A 26,293-nucleotide genomic window follows, 5' to 3' on the forward strand; every position below is an offset into this window, starting at 1 on the left:
CCATCTCTGTTAACATTAATACTCCTTGACAGCTTCAGTCATCTGTGTGCTTATTTTTACACTTCCTTTATAACTCTTAGAGAAGCAGTAACTCCCTCTTCAAGTATCATGAGTGGCAACAAACAGTAACAGCGACACACAAAGTCCTTCTGCACAACATATACTGGATTCCCAAAGGAGATACTGACACTTACAGACTCTTGAGCAGTTAGATTAGACTGGTAATAGTCCTTGATAGGAAGGAACAGGGCTCTAGTGTAGGGAACAGTGCTCCAAATATGACACAAAACTCATCTATGATCAGGAACACGTGGTTGATGATGAAAAAGGTCCTTGCTTTCTTATACTTGTTTCCTGTCACAGTTTAGAAATAGGCCACCTATAAGTACATCCTGTAGGGTGAAGCAGAGTCAGGACCTCTGAGTCCAGTAGGCCCAGAAGACTGGGCTGGGAAACATGCCCAGAGGAATGGCTACCATTCTGTTTTCTGGCTCAGTGTATGCAGGGGAAGCCATTTTAGCTGAGAAGATAAGTGCCTCTGAAAGGAGCAGAACAAAGTGGGGGAAATGTTGTCATGGGATGAGGAGATAAAGCATCCTCCCCCAGGACAGAACCTGGCTCACTGTTGGCCCTGGGGACAGTGAGGTCAGGTATAGCAGGGTCTCCTCTGAACAGCCCTCCCCAATGTCTACTTCCTCTAGTCTCCTACCATCCTTATCTTTGCTCCAAGACTTTAAAAAGAGATAAAGGAAGTCTGAGCATTGGTCCTAAGAATTCAATCTGACAGCTGCTCTCTCTCTCCCTGGGACACTGGGTGATAAAAACAGCTTCTAATTCTCCACGGGTGTCAGGTAGAAAGCTTCTAGATCTCCACAGGTGTGAGAACAGAAAAGTCATCTATTTGCTCCGTAGAAGTGTTCAAGAACTGCAAAAAATCTGTTTGTATCTACTACATCACCAGAAAAGACCTGTAGAGGAAGAGAAGGAAAAAGAAGGGTTCTGGTTATCTTGATCAGATTCCTGGACTCAATCAATTTGGCAAAAATTACACAAATTAGATACTTTAGGGGGCAAAAACTCTCTTTCTTCCTCATTTCTACTGGAGCATCCTGGATCCTCAGTCAACCCTCAAGGCAATTTGTGTTGTCTGGCAGCTGGGTTTTGCCGAAACTAAGGTAAGAATTCTGTCTCTCAAATGAAGCCTTAGGAATGTTGAGATATAAACTAGAGTCCAAGCAGTTAACCTATACACTTCTCGATTCTCTAGAGCTTTTTATTCTGTATCTGGTTCCAGTTCTTATTCTTGATTTTGTAGACATGGAAGCAGACGCACATTCAGGGACTGATGAAAGGGTCTGTGCTACACTCCAAGTTTGGGTATCTGCCCCCTGGTAAGCGCATCAGTCCATATTGAAAACCTAAGGATGAAGTGGTCTTTAGCAAACATTTGAACTTACCTGCTAATAAATACTTTGAAATGGCCCTCTACAAACATATAAGTCTGTCATATTCACTAATCTCTTTCAATCATTAAAATTCTTTGCACCTATAAGATGATAGCAAAAAACAGTCAAATCTCCAGATAAGTAACAATGTAGGGAAATGATGAGAATGTAAGTGAAAGATGTTTACCTTACTTTTAAAAAACTTTATTTAGATACCATGGTTTACATAGTTGTTTGTAATGCAGTTCATATGGCTTTTAATGTTCCATTACCCATCCCACCACCTGAGTGATTTTTCCCCCATAATTATCCCCATTTTCCCAACCTGCAACATTAGCACCACACAATAATTTGTTTTATATTGCTTGTTACAACCAAATGGTTATAGGAATTATTTGAAACAGTTTAGTGAAAGAAATTGTGAAAAATTGTCTTATCTTACCACAGAATTATTAAATCTAAGAATTTACTAAACTAGTTTCTAGTTGAGCTACTGTGTTCTCATTTCTGTCTGTTGAATTTAGTTGAAGTCTATGTTACTTTCTCATCTAATTTGGTGGGTTCCTACTGGAATTTCAGCTCCGTGGAATTTGGGGGTGTCATATTTGATGTACCTAGCCATGTGGTCCAGAAATTTCAACATAAAACTGCAGAGATCCTTAGTGAAGCTGTGGAGTTGGGCTGTTGGTGTAGTGGCAGCAGTGGGGGGTGGGTGTGGTTGCCAGGGCTTTGGCAGGGTGGGAACTCATCCTGCCCCTCTTCAGAGAGTTCCTAGGGTTTTCAGCTAACACTCTTTTAGTATGGTAATGGCTAGATGAGGTCCACTTACTGATTGTTGAAAACTGTGATTTTCAAAGATCAGTGTGTGGACCAGTGCAGATCACTGTTACTGTTACTGTCATCCTGTTGCTCATTGATTTGTTCGAGTGGGCACCAGTAACATCTCTCGATTGTGATACTTATTATTTGTTACTGTTTTTGGCACATCCAAAACCCACAGGTAGCTTGCCAGGCTCTGCCGAGCGGACTCAATACTCTCGGTAGCTTGCCTGGTTCTTCAAGACGGGCAGAGGAATCGAAAAGGCATAGGCCCTACTGCTGTGCTATCGCTCCAGCCCATGCAGATCAGTAGACATAAAAATTTGGAAGCTTGTGCCTTTAAACCCATGTTCAAAAGGGATTTTTCTATACACTCTCCAGGATGCAGAAAACTCTATTCTTCATGTCTTTGTCTTTTTTCTGACTTCTTTCTGGCCACTGGATACCACACTTTATAGTAACTTCCAGAGCAAGAAGATCCCTTTCCCTGCTATTCTTTGACTCTATAATCTAGTGATTCTGTGTGAATACTCTTGAACTTCAGAATAGAGAGAGAGGATTTGCAGCAAGCATAAAGGAGTAAAGCTAAAATTATAAGCTTGATTACAACTTTCTCTTGTCATTTTTTCCAAAATCTAAACATTCTAATTTTCCTGAACTATTGTTTCCTACATTACCTTACCTGAGTTCCCTCATACTTGTTGTCATAAATTGCTTTTTAAAAATTAAACTAAACTAAATAATAAAAAAGAAACACCTGTATTCTCATTGATTCTAAAGCTTTAGGTCTATAAACAACACCATCTCAAATACACCATCTCATAGTATCAGTTTAGAATCTTTTTCTACAGGCGATGGTTGATGGTGGATCTGATTGGGAGAAGTTGAACAAACTAGATTCTTCCAAAGAGTTTTGTCTCTATAGTAACAAAGAAATGTTAATATAAATTATATGTAAAAAAGAAGTGGATGTGGTTTACTGAGATAACAGTTCTGCTTTTTGAAATTCACATTCATATTTGGTCTGTTTAGAAGATTCAGTATTTAAACTACTAATCAAACATTACATATAAATATAGGCAGAAAATAATAAAAACGTAGGTACTAGGATATTGTTTTATTATTAAAAGATAAATGATTTCATCATGGGCTATAGCAATAGCACAGCTGATAGGGCTTTTGGTTAAATGCGGCCAACCCGGGTAGATTCCCAGAATCCCATACAGTACTCTGAGCACAGCCAGGAGTAATTCCTCAATGCATGAGCCAGCAGTAACTCCTGTGCATCACCGGGTGTACCCAAAAAGCAAAAAAAAAAAAAAAAAGATTTCATCTTACTAGAAAAATATATGATCAAGTTAAATTTGTAACTTTTCATGATTTAATCACTTAATGTTTAGGTATTTTAACTTTGATGCTTGCTTGTTCTTTTGTTAGTTCTTAAAAGATGTAATTAAGATAATTAAAAAACTCTTAATTACTAGAGATAAATTAGTTATCAGTGGAAAAGATATCACTTCTTTGGATTCTTCATCCTCAGGGGCCTCAGATGTTATAAAATCATATTTTGTTAACATATCCTAGGAATCATCATAATAAACGTTCACTGAGAATCCATTTGGTTCTAGACAACTAAAGAAGCAATCGAGAATGGAGCCCTGGAATTCTACTCTGGGAAGTGGCTTCATCCTGATGGGAATCCTGAATGACAGTGGGTTTCCTGAACTGCTCTGTGCCACATTCACTGCCTTGTACATGTTGGCCCTGACCAGCAACAGTCTGCTGATCCTGGTCATCACGGTGGATGCCCGGCTCCATGTGCCCATGTACCTCCTGCTTGGGCAACTCTCACTCATGGACCTCCTCTTCACATCTGTGGTCACTCCTAAGACCATCGTGGATTTTCTGCGAGGTGAAAACACCATCTCCTTTGGGGGCTGTGCCTTTCAGATGTTTCTGGCTTTGACTTTGGGAGGTGCAGAGGACCTGCTACTGGCCTTCATGGCCTATGACAGGTATGTGGCCATTTGTCATCCTCTGAACTACATGGTCCTCATGAGACCAAAGATCTGTTGGCTCATGGTGGCCACATCCTGGATCCTGGCATGCCTGAGCGCCTTAGTATATACCTTGTATACTATGCACTATCCATTTTGCAAGACCCGGAAGATCAGCCACCTGCTCTGTGAGATCCCACCTCTACTGAAATTGGCTTGTGCAGATACGTCCACATATGAGTTCCTGGTGTATGTCATGGGTGTGACCTTCCTCTTGCCTCCTCTTGCTGCTATCCTTGCCTCCTATACACTAATCCTGTTTACTGTGCTCCGCATGCCTTCCACTGAGGGGAGGCAGAAGGCCCTTTTAACCTGCTCTTCTCACCTGACAGTGGTTGGGATGTTCTACGGAGCTGCCACATTCATGTATGTCCTGCCCAGCTCCTTGCATAGCACTAAGCAGGACAACATCATCTCTGTTTTCTACACTATCGTCACCCCATCCCTGAACCCCCTCATCTATAGTCTGAGGAATAAGGAGGTCATGGGGGCCTTGAGGAGGGTCCTGGGAAAATATATTCTTCTGGCATAGATCAGCAGAGAATGTACACAATTATAAAGTAGATATGATTGGGGACTATTTCAATTTTTTGTCATGTAGCAGGGATATATAGCAGTAGTTTTAGGTTTATTAAATAGCAATGACTTCACCTTCAAAGGAGGACTGCAGTCCTTTAAACTACAATCTTAGACAATTAATGCAAAGAAATATCCATATAAGTTATAATTATGATTTATTGTTTCCTGGGTTAGTGATGGTACAATTAGTAAAAAAAAAAAACATTGTATAGCACATGTATATGTCAGCAAGTCTTAGTGAGCAATCACAGTTGATTACGTTAAGATAATACGTGTGGTGAGATAGATAAAAGAGATTGAATGTGGCTTTTCTTTTCATTTGTTAGTGTAATTAAAATTTGAGTATAGGAATGTATAAAAAATAATGTAAAAGCCAACATGCACTAGAAATATGCTAACAAGATGCATCTATGCTTTTATTTGAAATATTAATCCAACATATATTCAGAAGTGTTTTTGAAACATAAAAAATAATTGCCAGTAGCTTATGTCCTTTTTTAGAGTTAATTTAGTTATAAATAAATTATTTAACTAATTATGTAGTTAGAAATAACATATTTATTTATGCTGATGTATCTGATGGAGCTCATATTCTTTTTTGTTTTTGATTTGAGGCCATACCTGGGGGTTGTCAGAGTTTATTCCTGGCTTTGTGCTCAAGAATCACCTGTGGTGGGGCTTTAGGGACCATATGGGGTGCCCAGTATCCAAACAGGGTCAGCTGCACGCAAGGAAAATGTACTGCCCACTATACTATCACTCTGGCCCAGGAGCACATATAAGCATATACATATATTGCTGTCCCTTTTTAGCATTTTATTGCTTCATATATGGAGATTTATAACAGAAACTGCGATTCTAAATCTGTTAAATTTTAAAATACCCTGACTCACAGAGTTGACATTACACTGAGAATAGTGTTTAGCGAAAACTTACACTCTTTTCTTTAAAAGCAGAATAAATATTATATTTCTGAATTGACATGACTAAACCATTACATTGAAGCTAAGGATAATCTATGAAATTAAAACAATTCATTATAAAATTTGAGAAAGTTGAGACATTCAAAAGTGAGTCCAATATTGCCAAGTTTCCTACAATTTCTTATTATCAATGTATGCATTTTATTGAATTGCTATGTATACATTATCTTGTATTTTTGTCATTTAAAATTTGGTGAATCTTCTTCTTCATTTAAATGGTAGCTTCTTGTGGAAGAGAGGGAGAAAGACAGAATGTCTGAATCCAAGTCTCTGCCCACCTTTACCATCTACATTGCAGTGGGAGGGCTTGGGCCACACTCTGATGATCTTAGAAGCCATTCCAGGCTCTGTGCTGAGTGACCATTCATAGTGCTTGGGTTACCATATGTGACATCAGAGAATCTACTAGGATTGACAGGATGTGAGGCAAGTGGTTTCATCCCTGTATTTTCTGGTGTTACTATCTGTGCATCTTTAGACTCTGCATTAAACTCTTTGAGTTTGGAGACCTTCAACATGTTGATTATAACATCTTATGGTGATACTATGATGTTTTGGAGAGGATTGAGCAATAGAAGAAATGTTAGGCACTTAGATGCCTAACAAAACTATTAGACCCCAATAAATAGCTTTGAAATGGTTTTGAATAGTCTTAATTCTTAATTTGCTTTATAAGTATTTTATCATTGTTATATATTATATATAATATTTAATCACATTTATATATATATATATGAACTTGGTTTCATTCCGTTTTGATACCCAATGCCCAATTTTCTTTTGTGATGGTTGGATTTTATATGAGTTTAAATTTCTTGTAACAAAGACCCAACTTGCGTCTTTTTAAAGTTAAAAATGCTTTACATTCTAACTAGCATTATATTGGAGTTCCTGCCTTCTATATATTTTCTAGTGCTATTTCATTATATAAACTCTGTCATTATACTAAACATGTCAATAAAATGTAAGAGATTTTTTTCATTTATATTCTTTTTTCTGTTATTCTTGTTCTAACTAGTTTTGGGTCTCTTTACAGGTGAGAGTCAGAAACAATTTGACAATGAACTATGTGATTTTATGTTCATTATTTAGCTATATGATAGGACTTATAAAATAGGGAAGTGTTAAAATATTTACTTAATTCCATATTCCTAACTGTTCCTTTGCAATTTTCAGGTCATTCTATTCTGCCAAGTCTGATTCTTCATTCCCTAGATAACTTTCTGTCTGGACTGTAGCTTATGTACCTGTATAAATAATCCTGTATACTTGCCCAAATTCTTTCTTTGTTTACTTTAAATAGTTGAAAAGACTTGAAACTTAAGGTTTTAAGCAATATCTCATTTATTTTTATCAGAATTTCAATATCCTATATTTGACAGATAAATGAAATGCAAAATTAGAAGACAATTGAGTTCAGTAAAATTGTTCACTTACAGAAAAAAGTTAGGTAATCTTATAAATTTAACCATGAATTTGCCATACAACCAGGTAAGATCATCCCAGGTGTTTTCCCAAGTGAACAGATTATGTTCACAAAAAAGCGGCCTCATGAGTGTAAATAATGATGTTCTGGGGGCTGGAGAGATAGCACAGCGGGTAGGGCATTTGCCTTGCACGCAGCCAACCTGGGTTCAAATCCCAGCATCTCATATGGTCCCCTGAGCACTGCGAGGAGTAATTCCTGAGTAACTTTTGTGCATTGCCAGGTATGACCCGAAAACCAGATAAATAAATAAATAAATAAATAATGATGTTCTTCATACTCAACAACAGACAACACAAATTCTTTTCAACCAATGAATATATAAACAAATTATGATACATCCATACCATTGATACATTACTGAATAATACACTATTAGTTGATGTAAGAATACATTAAATCAGTGGGAAAACTTGATTAAAATCCTTAATATCACATGCATAATACCATTTACTTTTAAAAAAAAGGCAAAAATGATTATGATAGTAAACAGATGAGGCAATTAGCAGTCTTGGATAAATTAACCCTGGAACATTCCTGACATCACATGTGGGCTTCTGAACACTCTCAGAAGAGACCCCTGAGCACAAAGCTAAGACTAAGCCCTGAGCACCATCTGGTATGACCCCACAGCCCCCATTGTATTTAAAAACAAAAACACCATTATGTTCATGTAACCTCGACTGAAACAACAAAAAAGGAAATGGCAATTCTTTCATTAATTTATTCTTAAAAATTTTATTTGAGACATCATGATTGATAGGTCTGTTAATGATAGGTTTCCACACACTCTCTTCACAAGAGTGTCTGCTTTCCACCACCATTGCCTCAATGTTCCCTACTGCCCATCTTGCCCAAGTCCCCATCCCCCTGTAGTGGTAGCTCAGTTCTATAAACCAATTCTCATTTTCTACTACTGCTTTGGCCATTTGTTGTTCCTTTATTTTTTTCTTTGTTTGTTTTCTTTTGGCCTGCATCTGGCTGTGCTCTGGGCTTACTCCTGCCTCTGCAAACACAATTACTCCTGGGAGGGCTCAGAGGACCTTGTGGGATGCCAGGGTTTGAACCCGGGTTGACTGTATGCAAGGCAAGTGCCCTACGTGCTGTACTATCGTTCTAGGCCCTACTGCGTTTCTTATATCCCACATAGGAGAAATCATTCTCTAACTGCGTATCTTCTTCTAACTTCATGTAGGATGATACTCTGTGGGCTGGAACAATAGCACAGTGGTAGGGCATTCATCTTTCATGTGGATGACCCATGTTCAATTCCTCCATCTCTCTCGGAGAGCCCGGCAAGGTACCTGAGAGTATTGTGCCCACACTGCAGAGCCTGGCAAGCTACCAGTGGCATATTGGATATCCCAAAAACAGTAATAATAAGTCTCACAATGAGAGACGTTACTGGTGCCCACTAGATCAAATCAATGAGCAACGGGATGACAGTGACAGTGACAGTGACAGTGATGGTACTCTGCAGAACCATCCAGATAGCAGCAAATTGCACAATTTAACACTTTTTATTTCATCTTTCCCTTTCTTTATGTTGCTGTGATGACCAGGGTTGAACACCTTTTGTTGTGGTACTCACATATGTCCTAGTTGTAGTGCTCACTGGAGGTTGTGGTGCTCACACACATGCTTGCGGGGTACACCCTGCTGATTGCCTTGCTTGTTCTTGTATATCTTTAGCTACTCCCACACGTTAGTTACTCAAATGCTGTGCTCCAGAGATTGCACACTTGTGGCAGTGTAGATGTACCAATGCAAATAAGACTACTACACCAGAGATCAAACACTTGGTCTCACACTTGCAAGGTAGGGCAGCCATCCCTCAAGCATAGAAATGTTAATTTTAAATAAAAGAACATCATATTTCTTTTGTAGACTTCAATTTCCCATGGAAAACTATTCTTTTAATTTTATTTATTTCTGCAAAAATTTTTACTCTTTTAAATACAGACATATTTATCAGTGAGTTTCTCAATTAATTAAACTTACAAACTTGCAACAGCTCTCCAGCCGGCCAGCCCACCTGCCCTCTTGCCCTTCCCATCCAGTAACCTGCCCTCCTTCACCAGGCCAATCTGCTCACTCCCTAACGCTGCACCTGTCATACAAGTACTCAGACCACCGTGAGCCCCACCTACTGTGCTTGCAACAGCTCTCCAGCTGGCCCCCAGCTGACCCTTGGTCATTCAGGAGTTCACGGGTGCGCCAGGCTGGCCGCTGACATTTCCCGCAACCTGACTGTTCTGCAGAGTGCCCTGCCCTGACATCCCAGCGTCCCAAAAGGTTGATGGGGGCATGGCCTTTATCTCAGGGGTGTGGCCTTGAAAGAGGGCTTGGCCTCCTGCCAGAGCTATTTTTTTCTAGGTCATAATCTGTATAACCTGTTTCTTTGAAAAACACCCTGGCCATCTCAATCACTCTGTGCCAAATAGTCCATTAGCTTATTCTAACTTCACAAAAACTGTTAGTGAACAATAGAAGCTGCACAAAAACCCTTCGTAAAAAGAGCATAGCCTTAATTCTTCACTAGAGGCCCCACATAAACCAGGAGGAGTGCCTGAGAGTAAGGAAGTATTCTAGAATAGGAACAAGGCTACCAGCATCAACTTAGCTCATTCAAAATCACCCCAGCAGCAAGAGGGAATAGGGATAGACAACATGAAGGCTCCAAGTTGATACTTCCGTAACAATATGAAGAAACAGCGAAAACCCCCTCCATGAAGAAAGAATGAAAAAAAGATTCCAGAAACCTGAGCAGGGGTTACCCACATATACAACCTCACAGATAAAGAATTCAGAGAGGAAATCTTTAAGATGGTCGACGCACTCAAAGCAACCATTGAACAGATATCCAATAAATTAAGGGAGGATATGAATGAAGCATTGGAATAGTCCACCAAGAAAATGCAAGAAGAAATGAGAGCAGAAGTTTCAAAGCTACAAACAGAAGTCACACAAGTAAAGGAATCGGTGGATGAATTAAAAATCTCAGTAGGTGCCCTCAACAGTAGAATGGCTACAGCCGAAGGCAGAATCAGTGAGCTTGAAGATGAGCTGCAGAAAGCTTACAGACAACAATAAATAATGGCAAAAGACCTCAAAATGGCTCTAGAGCGAATCAGAGTCCTATGGGATGACCTCAAGAGAATAATATAAGAATCACTGGAGTACCAGAAACACAGGGAACTAACCCCAATGAAAAAAACTGAGTTAAAGACACATTGCTAAGAAATTCTCAGAGCTGGAGAAGGCAGGTATCCAGGTCCAAAGAGCCCGAAAGTACGAGCAAAGAGACCTGAATAAAAAGCTGCCGTAAGATGTGATCCTGGGGGCCGCATGTGTGTGAGGCCTCTCTGAAGCTGCACGAGCATGATTCCAGACACTAGCTAAATCTTTCGGCATGGGCAGCTCCTCGCAGAATGTCTCCAGACTGAGAACTAAGCCGCGGCCCCATGCCCGCCCTGGAGGGGAAAGGTATTTCTCTCTCTTGCCTTTTCCTTGCTGGGGGTAAGGGTGTGGTGACCACCATATTATGACAACCACAGATGGGGTTTACAAGCTTGCAATGATCCAATATCTGGAAGAAATGTCCCTGGACTTAGTTGCTAAAATACAGAAATCCAAAACCGCAAGGTGGCGACCTCATATCTCTTCACAACAGGTCTGACTCTAGTGGGGTACTTCTAACAATAAGGTTTGTGTTGAAATATTGAATAACAGTGAGGTTTGTGTTGAAATATTGAATGTAACCAAAGTAAATAGAAAGTAAAGTGAAATTTATCAGTTACAAGGAGGGAGGTGCGGGGGGCCAGATGGAAAGTGTACTGTGTTTTGTTGTTGTTGTTGTTGTTTTTTATTTTATATTGGTGGTGGGATATGGGCACTGGTGAATGGATGGTTGTTTCAGCATTATATAACTGAGACTTAAGCTTGAAAGCATTGCAATTTTCCACATGGTGATTCAATAAAATAAAATTCTTAAAAAAATAAAAATAAATAAATAAATAAATGAAAAGACTCCAAGGCATATCATATTCAGAATGATGGATGCTATGGATAGAGACACAATACTACAAGTAGCAAGGTCAAAGAAGGAAATACAAAGGAGCACCCCTTAGATTTACATCAGATCTATCAGAGGAAACCCTCCAAGCCCAAAGACAATGGTGGGACATAGAGAAAAAACTCAATGAAATGAACGCCTCACCAAGAATACTTTATCTGGCTAAACTCTCACTCAAACTTGAAGGAACCATACACAATTTCATGGATAAACAATAGGTTAGGAACTTCATAGACTCAAAACCAAACTTAAAATAAGGAATAAAGGGGCTATTGTAAGACAAGGAAAAACCCCATAAGAATAATAAACCCCACAGAAAGATGACACAAAACCCCGTGACAATAATCTCTCTCAATGTCAATGGCAAAATGTACAAATTAAGAGACACAGAGTGGAAAAGTGGATTCAGAAACTAAACCCAAAATTCTGCTGCCTACAAGAAACACACCTGAAAAGTCAGAGCAAACATAGACTCAAAGTCAAAGGATGGAAAATAATCCTGCAAGCAAACGACTCCCTCAAAAAAGCTGGGGTGGCCATACAAGTATCCAACAACATAGATTTCAGATTGAAAATGATTAGAAGGGACAGCAAAGGTCATTTTCTATTTATCAAGGGATATGTACAACAGGAAGAAATCACACTCTTGAACATATACATACCTAAGGAGCGACCGGCTAAATACTTAAAACAACTCTTAACAGATTTTAAGGAGCACATCGCTAGCAGCACAATAGTAGTCAGAGACTTCAACACCACCATATCACATCTGGAGAGATTGACAAGAACAAAACTCAGCAAGGAAATACTGACTCTGAAGGAAGAAATGAAAGAGAGAGGCCTAATAGACCTATACAGGGCTTTACACCCCAAAAAGAAAGAATACACATTCCTTTCCAGTGCACAAGGAACATTTTCCAAAATAGACCATGTGCTGGGCCACAACACAAACCTCAATAAAATTGGAAAAATAGAAATTGTATCAATTATCTTTTCAGAACACGAGGCGCTGAAGATAGAAGCTAATCACACACAGACGTGGATTAACCAAAGCAAACACCTGGAAATTAAACAGCTCAGTGTTGAAAAATGAGTGGATCATGAAGGAAATCAAGGAAGAAATCAAGAGATACCATGAAACAAATAAGAATGAAGACACAAGCTACCAAAATCTATGGGACGAAGCTAAAGCCATGTTAAGAGGAAAATTTATAGCTCTGCAAGCATTCCTCAGGAAGGAGGAAAGGGCCTACATAGAAAGCTTGACTTCACAGCTCAAGATCTTAGAAAAGGACCATAAAAAGGAACCCAAACCAGACCAAAGGAGAGAAATAATAAAAATTAGAGCAGAAATTAATGACATGGAAACCCAAAAAGCAATCCGAAATGTCAGTGAAAACAAGAGCTGGTTCTTTGAGAAAATAAACAAGATTGATAAACCGCTAGCAAGACTCACAAAGAAAGAGAGAGAGAGAAGCCTAATAAACTGTATCAGAAGTGAAAAGGGGACATCACAACAGAAACCAATAAAATTCGAAACATCATGAGAGACTACTTTGAAATTATGTATGCCATAAAACAAGAGAACCTAAAATAAATGGATGAATTCCTTGATTCCTACAATCTCCCAAGAATGAACCAAGAAGACTCAGAATACCTAAATAGACCCATTAAAATCAAGAAAAATGAAACTGTAATCAAAAGTCTCCCCCAAAACAAAAGCCCAGTTCCAGATGGATTCACTGGCAAATTGTTCCAAACATTTATAGAGGACCTGTTGCCAGTTCTTCTCAAGCTTTTCCAGGAAATTGAAGAAACAGGAACTCTCCCAGTTTATATGAAGCACATATCTCCCTTATACCAAAAGCAAACAAAGACACCACTAAGAAAGAAAATTATAGACCAATATCCCTGATGAACACCGATGTGAAGATCTTCAACAAAATATTAGCAAATGGGATCCAACAACTCATCAAAAAGATCATACACCATGACCAAGTTGTATTCATCCCGGGGATGCAAGGATGATTTAAAATTCAGAAATCAATCAAATAATCCATCATATCAATAAAACTAAAGATAAAACCCATATGATCATATAAATATATGCCGAGAAAGCATTTTACTAGATCCAACATTCGTTCATGATGAAAACCCTCACCAAAATGGGCTTTGGAGGAACTTTCCTCAAGGTAGTCAAAACCATCTACCACAAGCCTATTGCAAGAATTATCCTCAATGGGGAAAAACTAAGGGCATTTCCTCTAAGGTCAGGGATAAGAGAAGAATACCCACTCTCACTACTTCTGTTCAATATAGTACTGAAAGTACTTGTGATAGCTGTTAGGCAAGAAAAAGACAGTAGGGGCATCCAAATCGGAAAGGAAGAAATCAAGCTCTCACTATTCGCAGATGACATGATCCTATACCTGGATAATCCTAAAACCTCTACTAAGAAACTCCTAGAAACAATATACATGTCCAGTAAAGTTGTAAGCTATAAAATCAATACCAAAAATCCATGGCCTTCGCAGATGATATAACACTATACCTAGAGAAGCCGAAACCTCTCCTAAGAAACTCTTAGAAACAATAAACTTGTAAAGTAAAGTCACAGTAAAATCAATACCCAAAAATCTATGGCCTTCCTATGTGCAAACAATGAGATGGAGGAAAGGGACATGAAAAAAGCAATCCCATTCACAATCGTGCCCCAGATAATCAAGTACCTTGGAATCAGCTTAACCAAGGAAGTAAAGGACCTCTACAAAGAAAACTATGAAATACTACTCCATGAAATAAAAGAGGACATGAGGAAATGGAAACATATCCCCTGCTCATAGAAAGGGAGAATCAATATTATGAAAATGGCAATACTCCCCAAAGCATTATACAGATTCAACGGGAACCCTATAAGGATACCCATGAAATTCTTCAAAGAAATGGATCATGCAATCCTGAAATTCATATGGAACAACAAACGCCCACAGATAGCTAAAACAATTTTTAGGAAAAAGACGATGGGAGGCATCACCCTCCCCAACTTTAAACTTTACTACAAAGTGGTAACTATTAAAACAGCATGGTACTGGAACAAAGGCAGAGTTGCAGACCAATGGAACAGAGTAGAATATCCGTACACACAACCTCAAATGTATGATCATCTAATCTTTGATAAAGGAGCAAGATATGTGAAGTGGAGCAAGGAAAGCCTCTTTAACAAATGGTTCTAGCATGACTGGACAACCACATGTAAAAGAATAGGCTTAGGGGGCTGGAGCGATAGCACAGCGGGTAGGGCGTTTGCCTTGCACGCGGCCGACCCGGGTTCTAATCCCAGCATCCCATATGGTCCCCTGAGCACCGCCAGGGGTAATTCCTGAGTGAAGAGCCGGGAATAACCCCTGTGCATCGTCGGGTGTGACCCAAAAACAAAAAAAAAAAAAAAAAAAGAATAGGCTTAGACCTCGTCCTGACACCATGCACAAAAGTCAGATCAAAATGGATTAAAGACCTCAACATCAGACCACAATCCATAAGTTACATCGAAGACAAGGTGGGCAAAACTCTCCTCGACATTGAACCTAAAAATATCTTCAAAGATGACATGCCACTGGCCAAGCACGTGAAAACATAGATAAACCAATGGGACTACCTTAAACTAAGAAACTTCTCCACCTCAAAAGATACAGTGACCAGAATACAAAGACAATCTACAGAATAGGAAAAGATATTCACCCAATACCCATCTGATAAGGGGCTGATATCAAGGATATATAAGGCACTGGTTGAACTCTACAAGAAGAAAACATCCAACCCCATCAGAAACTTTCCCATGGAAGAGATACGAATAGCCAAAAGGCACATTAAAAAGTGCTCTACATCACTAATCATCAGGGAGCTGCAGATCAAAACAACCATGAGATACCACCTCACACCACAGAGACTGACACACATCCAAAAGAATAATAGCAACCGCTATTGGCAAGGATGTGGGGAGAAAGGGACCCTTCTACACTGCTGGTGGGAATGCTGACTGGTTCAGCCCTTTTGGAAAACAATATGGTCGCTCCTCAAAAAATTAGAAATTGTGCTCTCATTTGACCCAGCAATACCACTGCTGGGAATATATCCCGGAGAAGCAAAAAATGTATAGTCAAAATGACATCTGCACTTGTATGTTCATCAGATCACTGTTTACAATAGCCAGAATCTGGAGAAAACCAGAGTGCCCCAAAACAGACAACTGGTTAAAGAAACTTTGGAACATCTATACAATGGAATACTATGTAGCTGTTAGAAAATATGAAGTCATGAACTTTGCATATAAGTGGATCAACATGGAAAGTATCATGCTAATTGAAATGAGTCAGAAAGAGAGGGACAGACATAGAAAGATTGCTCGCGTCTGTGGAATATAAAATAACAGAGTAGGAGACTAATACCCAATAATAGAGAAATAAGCACCAGCAGGTTGGCTCCATGGCCTGGAAGCGGCCTCACATGCTGGGGGAAAAGGCAGCTCTGATAGAGAAGGGAACACCAAGTAAAATGTGGTTGGAGATCTCGAGCAGGAAGGGAGAGGGGTGCTGAAAGTAGACTGAACACAATGGCCACTCAATACCTCTATTGCAAACCACAGCACCCAAAAAGACAGAGACAACAGAAGGGAATACCCTGCCACAGTGGTGGGGTGGGGGTGGGGGATGGGATTGGGGGGTGGGAGAGATACTAGGTTCATTGATGGTAGAGAATGGACACTGGTGGAGGGATGGGTTTTTGTACATTGTTTGAGGGAAAAACAAGCATGAAAACGTGTAAATCTGTAATTGTACCCTAACGGTGAGTCAGTAATTAAATAATAAATTTTTTAAAAATGAGTACAAAAATAAAAAAACTTGCAAACTCATTTATTGAACTAATTTTATTGTTCTCATTGCTTTTCAAAATATAGACATTTCCTGGGCATCATATTTCTACCCACAGAATTTATTTTATTGGGGTTGCAGAGATACTAAAACTAAATATTTTTTTTGTTTTGAATTTGTCCTCACTTTTTAAAGGATAATTTATTGAGACACTGTGATTTTCAGAGGATTTTTTTTTAAGAATTGAGTTGTTTCAAGCATACAATATTCATATAATATTCCCACCACCAATGTCCCTTTCCTTCCTTCCACCCATGTCCCCAAGTTCTCTCCCACCCCACATTCAACCCCCTTGGCAGGCATATAACAAATTTAATTCACATCACTCAGCTCAATGAAACTTAAAGAAATGACAAATAGTATTATGAAAATAAATCAATAAAATGTCAATTTGTGGTGACTAATTGCTAATTTTGTTTAACCTTTATTGGTCTAGTAGATAAATTTGTTCCCCACTTTTTGTTTTTATTTTGCTATAGTCAGTTACCATGGTTATAACAGTGTTAAGGTTTATGGTATTGATGTTCAAAGTTATTCACTGTACCACCTCCATGGTGCTCAATACCCTCTATGAATTCTACAATATCACTTCTAGTTTACTTCTGTAGATTTTCTCTCCCCTCTGCATTGTCATCCCTTTTTGGCTTTTTGGGTTTTACCCAGTGATGCTCAGAGGTTACTCCTGGCTCTGAACTCAGTAATTACTCCTGGAGTTACTCAGGAGACCATATGGGATGCCAGGTGTCCCATCAAGTCAAATGCTGCATCGAGTCAAATGCCGTACCTGCTGTACTATCGCTCTGGTGCCCCAGTCATCACTTTTTAATGTTGGTTTAGCTGTATGCAGAATTCAAGGTTTGCAGTTGTATCCTTTCAACACTTGAAGGAATTTCTACCTTGTCCTATTACTTCCATTGAAAAATCCACTACTTTTTTCCTTTTTTTTTTTTTGAGGGGCATAATTCAGTGATGCATGGGCGCTACTCCTAGTTCAGTGCATGAAGATTGTTCCAGGGCTCTGCACAAAGGGTCATGCAGTACTGCAGGTCCAACCCAACCTCCTGACCGTGCTCCAGTCCTTTAAACTATCTCCCCTTCCCCTTCTCAAGTGGATTGGTTGTCTTTTATATCTGGGAGTGTTCAAACCATCTCTGTTAACATTAATACTCCTTGACAGCTTCAGTCATCTGTGTGCTTATTTTTACACTTCCTTTATAACTCTTAGAGAAGCAGTAACTCCCTCTTCAAGTATCATGAGTGGCAACAAACAGTAACAGCGACACGCAAAGTCCTTCTGCACAACATATACTGGATTCCCAAAGGAGATGCTGACACTTACGGACTCTAGAGCAGAGTTAGACTAAACTGGGAATAGCCCTTGCTGGGAAGGAAGAGCACTGTAGTGTGGGGAAAGTGCTCCAAATATGACACAAAACTCATCTATGATCAGAAACATGTGGTTGATGATGAAAAAGGTCCTTGCTTTCTTATACTTGTTTCCTGTCACAGTTTAGAAATAGGCCACCTATAAGTACATCCTGTAGGGTGAAGCAGAGTCAGGACCTCTGAGTCCATTAGGCACAGAAGACTGGGCTGGGAAACATGCCCAGAGGAATGGCTACCATTCTGTTTTCTGGCTCAGTGTATGCAGGGGAAGCCATTTTAGCTGAGAAGATAAGTGCCTCTGAAAGGAGCAGAACAAAGAGGGGGAAATGGTGTCATGGGATAAGGAGATAAAGCATCCTCCCCCAGGACAGAACCTGGCTCACTGTTGGCCCTGGGGACAGTGAGGTCAGGTATAGCAGGGTCTCCTCTGAACAGCCCTCCCCAATGTCTACTTCCTCTAGTCTCCTACCATCCTTATCTTTCTCCCAGACTTTAAAAAGAGATAAAGGAAGTCTGAGCATTGGTCCTAAGAACTCAATCTGACAGCTGCTCTCTCTCCCCAGGACTCTGGGTGATAGAAACAGCTTCTAATTCTCTGCATGTGTCAGGCAGAAAGCTTCTAGATCTCCACAGGTGTGAGAACAGAAAAGTCATCTATTTGCTCCGTAGAAGTGTTCAAGAACTTCACAAAATCTCTGTTTGCTGTTTGTATCTACTACATCTCCAGAAAAGATCTGTAGAGGAAGAGAAGGAAAAGGAAGGAAAAGAAAAGAAAAGGAAGGAAAAGGAAGGTTATCTTGATCAGATTCCTGGACTCAACCAACTTGGCAAAAATTACACAAATTGGATACTTCTAGGGGGCAAAAACTCTCTTTCTTCCTCATTTCTACTGGAGCATCCTGGATCCTCAGATAACCCTCAGGGCAATTCGTGTTGTTTGGCAGCTGGTTTTTGCCCAAACTAAGGTAAGAATTCTGTCTCTCAAATGAAGCCTCTAAGAATGTTGAGATATAAACTAGAGTCCAAGCAGTTAACCTATACACTTCTCGATTCTCTAGAGCTTTTCATTCTATATCTGGTTCCAGTTCATATTCTTGATTTTGTAGACATGAAAGCAGAAGCACATTCAGGGACTGATGAAAGGGTCTGTGCTACAATCCAAGCTTGGGTATCTGCCTCCTGGTGTTGAAAACCTACAGATGAAGTGGTCTTTAGTAAACATTTGAGCTACCTGCTAATAAATACTTTGAAATGGCCCTCTACAAACATATAAGCCTTACATATTCACTAATCTCTTTTAACCACTAAAATTCTGTGCATCTACAAGATGATAGTAGAAAACAGTCTAATCTCCAGATAAGTAACAGTGAAAGGAAATGTTGAGAATGTGTACATTCTCAACATTTGTTTGTTTCTAAGGTAAACAAGAGAATGATGTTTACCTTACTTTTTAAAAACTTTATTTGGACACCATGTTTTACATAGTTGTTTATAACGCAGTTTTTATGGCTTTTAATATTCCACCACTAATCCCACCACCTGAGTGATTTCCCCCCATCATTATCCCTATTTTCCAAACCTGCAACATTAGCAGGCACACAATAATTTGTTTTATATTCCTTGTTACAACCAAATGGCTAAAGGAATTATCTAAAATAGCTTAGTGAAAAAAATTGTTTTATTTTACCACAGAATTGTTAAATCTGACTTAGAATTTACTAAACTAATTTCCAGTTGAGCTACTGTGTTCTCGTTTCTGTTTGTTGAATTTAGTTGGAGTCTATGTTACTTTCTCATCTAGTTTGGTGTTTTCCTACTGGAATTTCAGCTCTGTGGAATTTGGGGGTGTCATATTTGATGTACATAGCCATGTGGTCCAGAAATTTCAACATAAATCTGCAGAGATCCTTAGTGAAGCTGTGGAGTTGGGCTGTTGGTGTAGTGGCAGCAGTGGGGCGTGGGTGTGGTTGCCAGGGCTTTGGCAGGGTGGGAACTCATCCTGCCCCTCTTCAGAGAGTGCCCTGGGTTTTCAGCTTACACTCTTTCAGTGACCAGTGTGTCCATGAGTTTTAGCTGCTTGGCTTGCACCTACTAGAGATTTAGTTTATTAATCTGCAGAGCAAGGCTGGTGGGTAAGTCAATATGGCAACGGCTATATAAGGTCCACTTACTGATTGCTGAAAACTGTGATTTTCAAAAATAAGTCTGTGGACCTGTGAAGATCACTGTCACTGTCACTGTCACCCCATTGCTCATCGATTTGTTCCAGTGGGCACCAGTAATGTCTCTCGATTGTGAGACTTATTATTTGTTACTGTTTTTGGAACATCCAAAACCCACAGGTAGCTTACCGGGCTCTCCGAGAGGGGCAGAGGAATTGAACACGGGATTTTCCGCGTTAAAGGCGTAGGCCCTACTGCTGTGCTATCTCTCCAGCCCATGCAGATCAGTAGACATAAAAATTTGGAAGCTTGTGCCTTTAAACCCATGTTCAAAATGAATTTTTCTGTACACTTTCCAGGATGCAGAAAACTCTATTCTTCATGTCTTTGTCCTTTTTCTGACTTCTTTCTGGCCACTGGATACCACACTTCATAGTAACTTCCAGAGCAAGAAGATCCCTTTCCCTGCTATTCTTTGACTCTATAATCTAGTGATTCTGTGTGAATACTCTTGAACTTCAGAATAGAGAGAGAGGATTTTCAACAAGCATAAAGGAATAAAGCTAAAATTATAAGCTTGATTACAACTCTCTCTTATCATTTTTTCCTAAATCTAAGCACTCTAATTTTCCTGAACTATTGTTTCATCCATTACTTTACCTGAGTTCCCTCATACTCTTTGTCATAAATTGCTTTTAAAAAATTAAACTAAACTAAATAATAAAAAAGAAACACCTGTGTTCTCATTGATTCTAAAGCTTTAGCTTTAAAAACAACATCATCTCAAATACACCATCTCATAGTATCAGTTTAGAATCTTTTTCTTCAGGCACTTGATGATGGTGGATCTGATTGGGAGAAGTTGACAAACTAGGCTCTTCCAAAGAGTTTTGTCTCTACAGTAACAAAGAAATGTTAATATAAATTATATGTAAAACAGAAGTGGATGTGGTTTACTGAGATAACAGTTCTGCTTTTTGAAATTCACATTCATATTCGGTCTATTTAGAAGATTCAGTATTTAAACTACTAATCGAACATTACATATAAATATAGGCAAAAATAATTAAAATGTGGGTACTAGGATATTGTTTTATTGTTAAGAGATAAATGATTTCATCTTGGGCTGTAGTGATAGCACAGCTGGTAGGGCTTTTGCCTTCTTTGCCGCCAACCCAGGTTGATTCCCAGAATCCCATATAGTACTCTGAGCACTGCCAGGAGTAATTCCTCAGTGCATGAGCCAGCAGAAACCCCTGTGCATCACCGGGTATAACCCAAAAAGAAGAAAAAAAAATTTTATCTTACTAGAAAAATATATGATCAAGTTAAACTTGTAACTTTTCATGATTTAATCACTTAACACTTAGGTATTTTAACTTTGATGCCTATTTGTCCCTTTGTTAGTTCCTAAAAGATGTAATTAAGATAATTAAAAAACTCTTAACTACTAGAGATAAATTAGTTATCAGTTGTAAAGACATCACTTCTTTGGATTCTCCATCCTCAGGGGCCTCAGATATTATAAAATCATATTTTGTTAACATATCTTAGGAACCATCATACCAAGCATTCACTGAGAATCCATTTTGTTCTAGACAACTAAAGAAGCAATCAAGAATGGAGCCCTGGAATTCTACCCTGGAAAATGGCTTCATCCTGGTCGGAATCCTGAGTGACAGTGGGTTTCCTGAACTGCTCTGTGCCACATTCATTGCCCTGTACATGTTGGCCCTGACCAGCAACAGTCTGCTGATCCTGGTCATCACGGTGGATGCCCGGCTCCATGTGCCCATGTACCTCCTGCTTGGGCAACTCTCACTCATGGACCTCCTCTTCACATCTGTGGCCACTCCTAAGACCATCGTGGATTTTCTGCGAGGTGAAAACACCATCTCCTTTGGGGGCTGTGCCTTTCAGATGTTTATGATCTTGACTTTGGGGGGTGCAGAGGACCTGCTACTGGCCTTCATGGCCTATGACAGGTATGTGGCCATTTGTCATCCTCTGAACTACATGGTCCTCATGAGACCAAAGATCTGTTGGCTCATGGTGGCTACATCCTGGATCCTGGCATGCCTGAGCGCCTTAGTATATACCTTGTACACTATGCACTATCCATTTTGCAAGACCCGGAAGATCAGCCACCTGCTCTGTGAGATCCCACCTCTACTGAAATTGGCTTGTGCAGATACGTCCACATATGAGTTCCTGGTGTATGTCATGGGTGTGACCTTCCTCTTGCCTCCTCTTGCTGCTATCCTTGCCTCCTACACACTAATCCTGTTTACTGTGCTCCGCATGCCTTCCACTGAGGGGAGGCAGAAGGCCCTTTTCACGTGTTCTTCCCACCTGACAGTGGTTGGGATGTTCTATGGAGCTGCCATATTCATGTATGTCCTGCCCAGCTCCTTGCATAGCACTAAGCAGGACAACATCATCTCTGTTTTCTACGCTGTCATCACCCCATCCCTGAACCCCCTCATCTATAGTCTGAGGAATAAGGAGGTCATGGGGGCCTTGAGGAGGGTCCTGGGAAAATACATGTTGCCAACACAAGGATCATGATTTGAATTAAAGTTTCAAACCTGTCACAGAAGCTTTTTAGAAAGAACAACCGAAACTCATGGACTCAAACACCAAAGTGTAAAAAATCTCTTAATAGATAATTGAAGGAATGTAACTTCATTTGTCAAATTCCCTTTAAAACTTCATTTCATGATGTATTTTATAGGGTCTTAGTCACATTCTGTTTGTAACTTTTTTTCTTCCTTTGTTAATGGGTGAGTGGCAGGACCTAATCTGTAAATATAGAAAGCAACCTTTTGTCTTAACACTGAAATTAATCCCTTTTAAAAATTAAATAACTGCACTGCATTGTAACACTGTTCTCCCGTTGTTCATCGATTTGCTTGAGTGGACACCGGTAACATCTCTATTGTGAGACTTGTTGTTACTGTTTTTGGCATATCAAACACGCCACGGGTAGCTTGCCAGGCTCTGCTGTTCCAGCGAGACACTCTCGGTAGCTTGCCAGCCTCTCCAAGAGGGATGGAGGAATTGAACCTGGGTTGGTCACATGCAAGGCAAACACCTGCCTGCTGTGCTATTGCTCCAGCCAATAAAAATAAAATAAAAGTTCATTATCTAGACATTTGCATTTATTCTACGCATATTGAGATGTTTTAATTCATTAGGATATGTACTTTTTTCAATTACTTTTTTTATAAAAAATTAAAAGGTTTACTTTTTAATGAGTTGATATGGGCATATGTAAAATATTTCTTGAACTAATGCTATACAGTAATATCTACCAAATGTAGAATTACTGGCAGCAGCATAGTGACCAAGAATCTGAGGTCAACTGTCAGAAAATTAAGGTTTGAATTTTCTCTATATCCACCAATAGCTTGAAGCATATTTGTTACTTTGCTTCTCTGTAGCTAATTTTGCACATCTATAATGTACAAGTTGTCAAAGCAGAATAAGACCTATTTTATAGTTGTGAGAACTAAAGCAGTTAGCAAGCATAAAGATAACATACGTAGCACCTTCTCTAATAAATACTGAATGATAAGTATATAATAAATCTTAACTCTTAAACAAACAGCATTGAAAATGGTCTTACATGTTGGTATGTTACTACATTTTATGGGCTCTTTATTATATAATTCTGTGGGTAGGTGTATAAAAACAAGTGTAGAACTGAGGCTGGGGCTCAATGATGGAGTGCATGTCTTGCATATATTGTATTTCTCAACACTGCAAAATAGCATAAATAAATTAATATATATAACAATATTTTAACTCTTGTGCTTATGGTCTTTTTCCACTAGAATAAATTCTTAGAAGTGAAATTACTAAAACCAACCAAATTGAAATGCTAATTAAATATTCTTGATATAAAATGGGAATTTTTTTTTTTTTTTGCTTTTTGGGTCACACCTGGCCATGCACAGGGGTTATTCCTGGTTCTGCACTCAGGAATCACTCCTGGCAGTGCTCAGGGGACCATATGGGATGCTGGGAATCGAACCCGGGTCGGCCGCGTGCAAGGCAAATGCCCTACCCGCTGTGCTATTGCTCCAGCCCCCATGGGAATTTGTTTTTTAAAATGTTAAACATTTGCATGTTTACTGCCATGTGAATTATTATTTTTTTAACAGTGCTACTCGGTGTATTTTTGTTATCTACATTTTCTTTAAGTCTCCATGTCATCATTTTAAAAAAGTTTTATTAGTGAATCACCATGAGGTAGTTACAGACTTGCAAACTTATGTGCTTGCATTTCAATTATACAGTGTTTGAGTGCCCATCCCTCCACCAATGCCCATTTTCCACCACCAATAGTCATGTGAATTATTTTAACTCTACCCTTTTCCATTTTAAAATTAACATATAGAGTTTTTACTTATTTATTATGTATAACATTTAAGTTCGTTATTTTAATCAGCACAGTTTATTTGTTTTTCTTATTGAACTACTCTAGCTTGTGACAGATTAGGTAACAAGCTTTGTTAAATTCTACTTGTTATTTTATTTTATAGAAAATTTACTAACTGAAAATAGAAATTTTCATTACATCCTAATATTGCATCCTAATGTTCAACTTTAATATTAGAATGTAATATTCTATTCTCTATTAGGTAAAAATTTATACATTTCATTTTTACTTAATCACTTAAGAATTTGAACTTACATTTTAGAACTAATTTCTAATTTCATTTTAACTTAATCACTTAAGAATTCAAATTTACATTTGAAAACAAATTTCCAATTTACCTTGATATGGCTCAATGAAGTTTTTTTCCCAATTGTCATTTTTCTTGTAATGCTTAGTCACAAGCCGTCAGCACCACCAGGATAGCTGGGTAATCTTAGGCACTGCGCCACAGGCCTGAGCTTCACTGCATTCTCAGGCCCTAGCATTGATAAGCAGTTAATAGACCGTGAACCAGTCATTACCAATAAAGGTCCTAGGCCCTCTGAAGAACACTTGAGAGCTCACATCCCCCACTCCCTAAAAAACACAAACAATCTGTTCTTCCCTCACTAAAAACAAAAAAGCTCACTATAAACTATCAGGAATGCATTCAACTTATATTTTGATTCATAATGAAAAATTTTTATAATACTTAACTCTGAGACTGAGACAGTCTGTGAGGAGCTATAGCACAGCGGGTAGGGATCCGGGTCCAATTCCTCCGTCCCTCTCGGAGAGCCCAGCAAGCTACCGAGAGTATCCTGCCTTAATGGTAGAGCCTGGCAAGCTACCTGTGGCGTATTAAATATGCCAAAAACAGTAACAAGAAGTCTGGTGCCCACTCGAGCAAATTGGTGTGCAACTGGATGACAGTGCTACAGTGTACTTCACTCTGGCTTCCAGAACAAACGATACTACTATATTTATCATATTCAGTTTTGATTCCTCTTGATTCATTTGTCTTTTTATCTCCCTTTTTTGTCTTCACTTTTTTCACCCCTTCCCATGCCAGGAATTAAACCTGGACTTTGCACATGTGAAACAAGTACAGTATCACTGAGCTGCATCCAAGGCCGAAGTTCCTTTCTTAAAATGGGGTGGTGGGGTTTTTACTCTTTTAATCTCAACTGAAGTGAAGAAGCTGAACAAAAGGTACCAATAACAATGGCAACCTCTACCCTCTGGGCTTCAAACCTCCCACCAAATTGTGTATCCCCTCATTTTCACATTCTGTTTTCCCTTTTCACAGCTATCTATCAAACACTGGCCCTCCTGCAGGATCCCTTTAACATGAAATGGAAATTTGAATTTGAATAAAATTTGATTAAGTTAAAATATTCTTCCTCCTTTTTGGATCATTAAAATAAAGATACTAAAATACTTTCATTATCCCATTATGAAAAACTCTCTGTGATGGCATTTCCTGTCGATTGTGATTGTGACATGTTTTTCTGGTTTCTTTTCAAACTAGAAAATTTCTTAGCTTTGCCTATTCCCATTTCTCTGTTAACTTTCTGCTTTTATTTTTGATCAGTCATATTTAAGTCAGATTTGTTTTATATGCAAACATTCTTTGTCAGTCACTTTTGATGTTCCAAATAGTGGAGCCATTTTTGCATCCTCCTCCTTCTACCTATCAGCAATATTTTCAGTTGATCACTCTTCCTTTCTTAGCTTGTCTTCCAGATACACTCAGTCCAGGTTTCTCTTCTTTCTCCCTTAGATTCCCCTGACTCTCTTAATTGCTTATTACTGAATCCTTTTCTTTATCTAAATTTGGAAGTTTTATAGTATAAAATCAATCTCCTTTTTATTCCTTTAAATAATGTATCCCCAAGTCATTTCATCTAGTTGCATTGGTTTAAATAACATTTACCTACTTCATAATCC

General features: G+C 39.0%; 2 protein-coding genes across 2 annotated transcripts; both read left to right on the top strand.

Moving 5' to 3' along the window:
• Positions 1–3,914: 3,914 nt before the first annotated feature.
• LOC101544802 (olfactory receptor 2AG1-like) lies at positions 3,915–4,853 on the top strand. Its single transcript, XM_012933852.2, has one exon. The coding sequence runs from the start codon at positions 3,915–3,917 to the stop codon at positions 4,851–4,853; it is 939 nt and encodes a 312-aa protein (XP_012789306.2).
• A 16,687-nt stretch (positions 4,854–21,540) lies between these two features.
• On the top strand, positions 21,541–22,488 carry LOC101544531 (olfactory receptor 2AG1-like). The gene has a single exon (XM_004613700.2). It carries the CDS (start codon positions 21,541–21,543, stop codon positions 22,486–22,488), a length of 948 nt encoding a protein of 315 aa, XP_004613757.2.
• Positions 22,489–26,293: the final 3,805 nt, after the last annotated feature.

The sequence above is a fragment of the Sorex araneus genome, chromosome 6, assembly GCF_027595985.1.
Source record: "Sorex araneus isolate mSorAra2 chromosome 6, mSorAra2.pri, whole genome shotgun sequence".
NCBI lineage: Eukaryota > Metazoa > Chordata > Mammalia > Eulipotyphla > Soricidae > Sorex > Sorex araneus.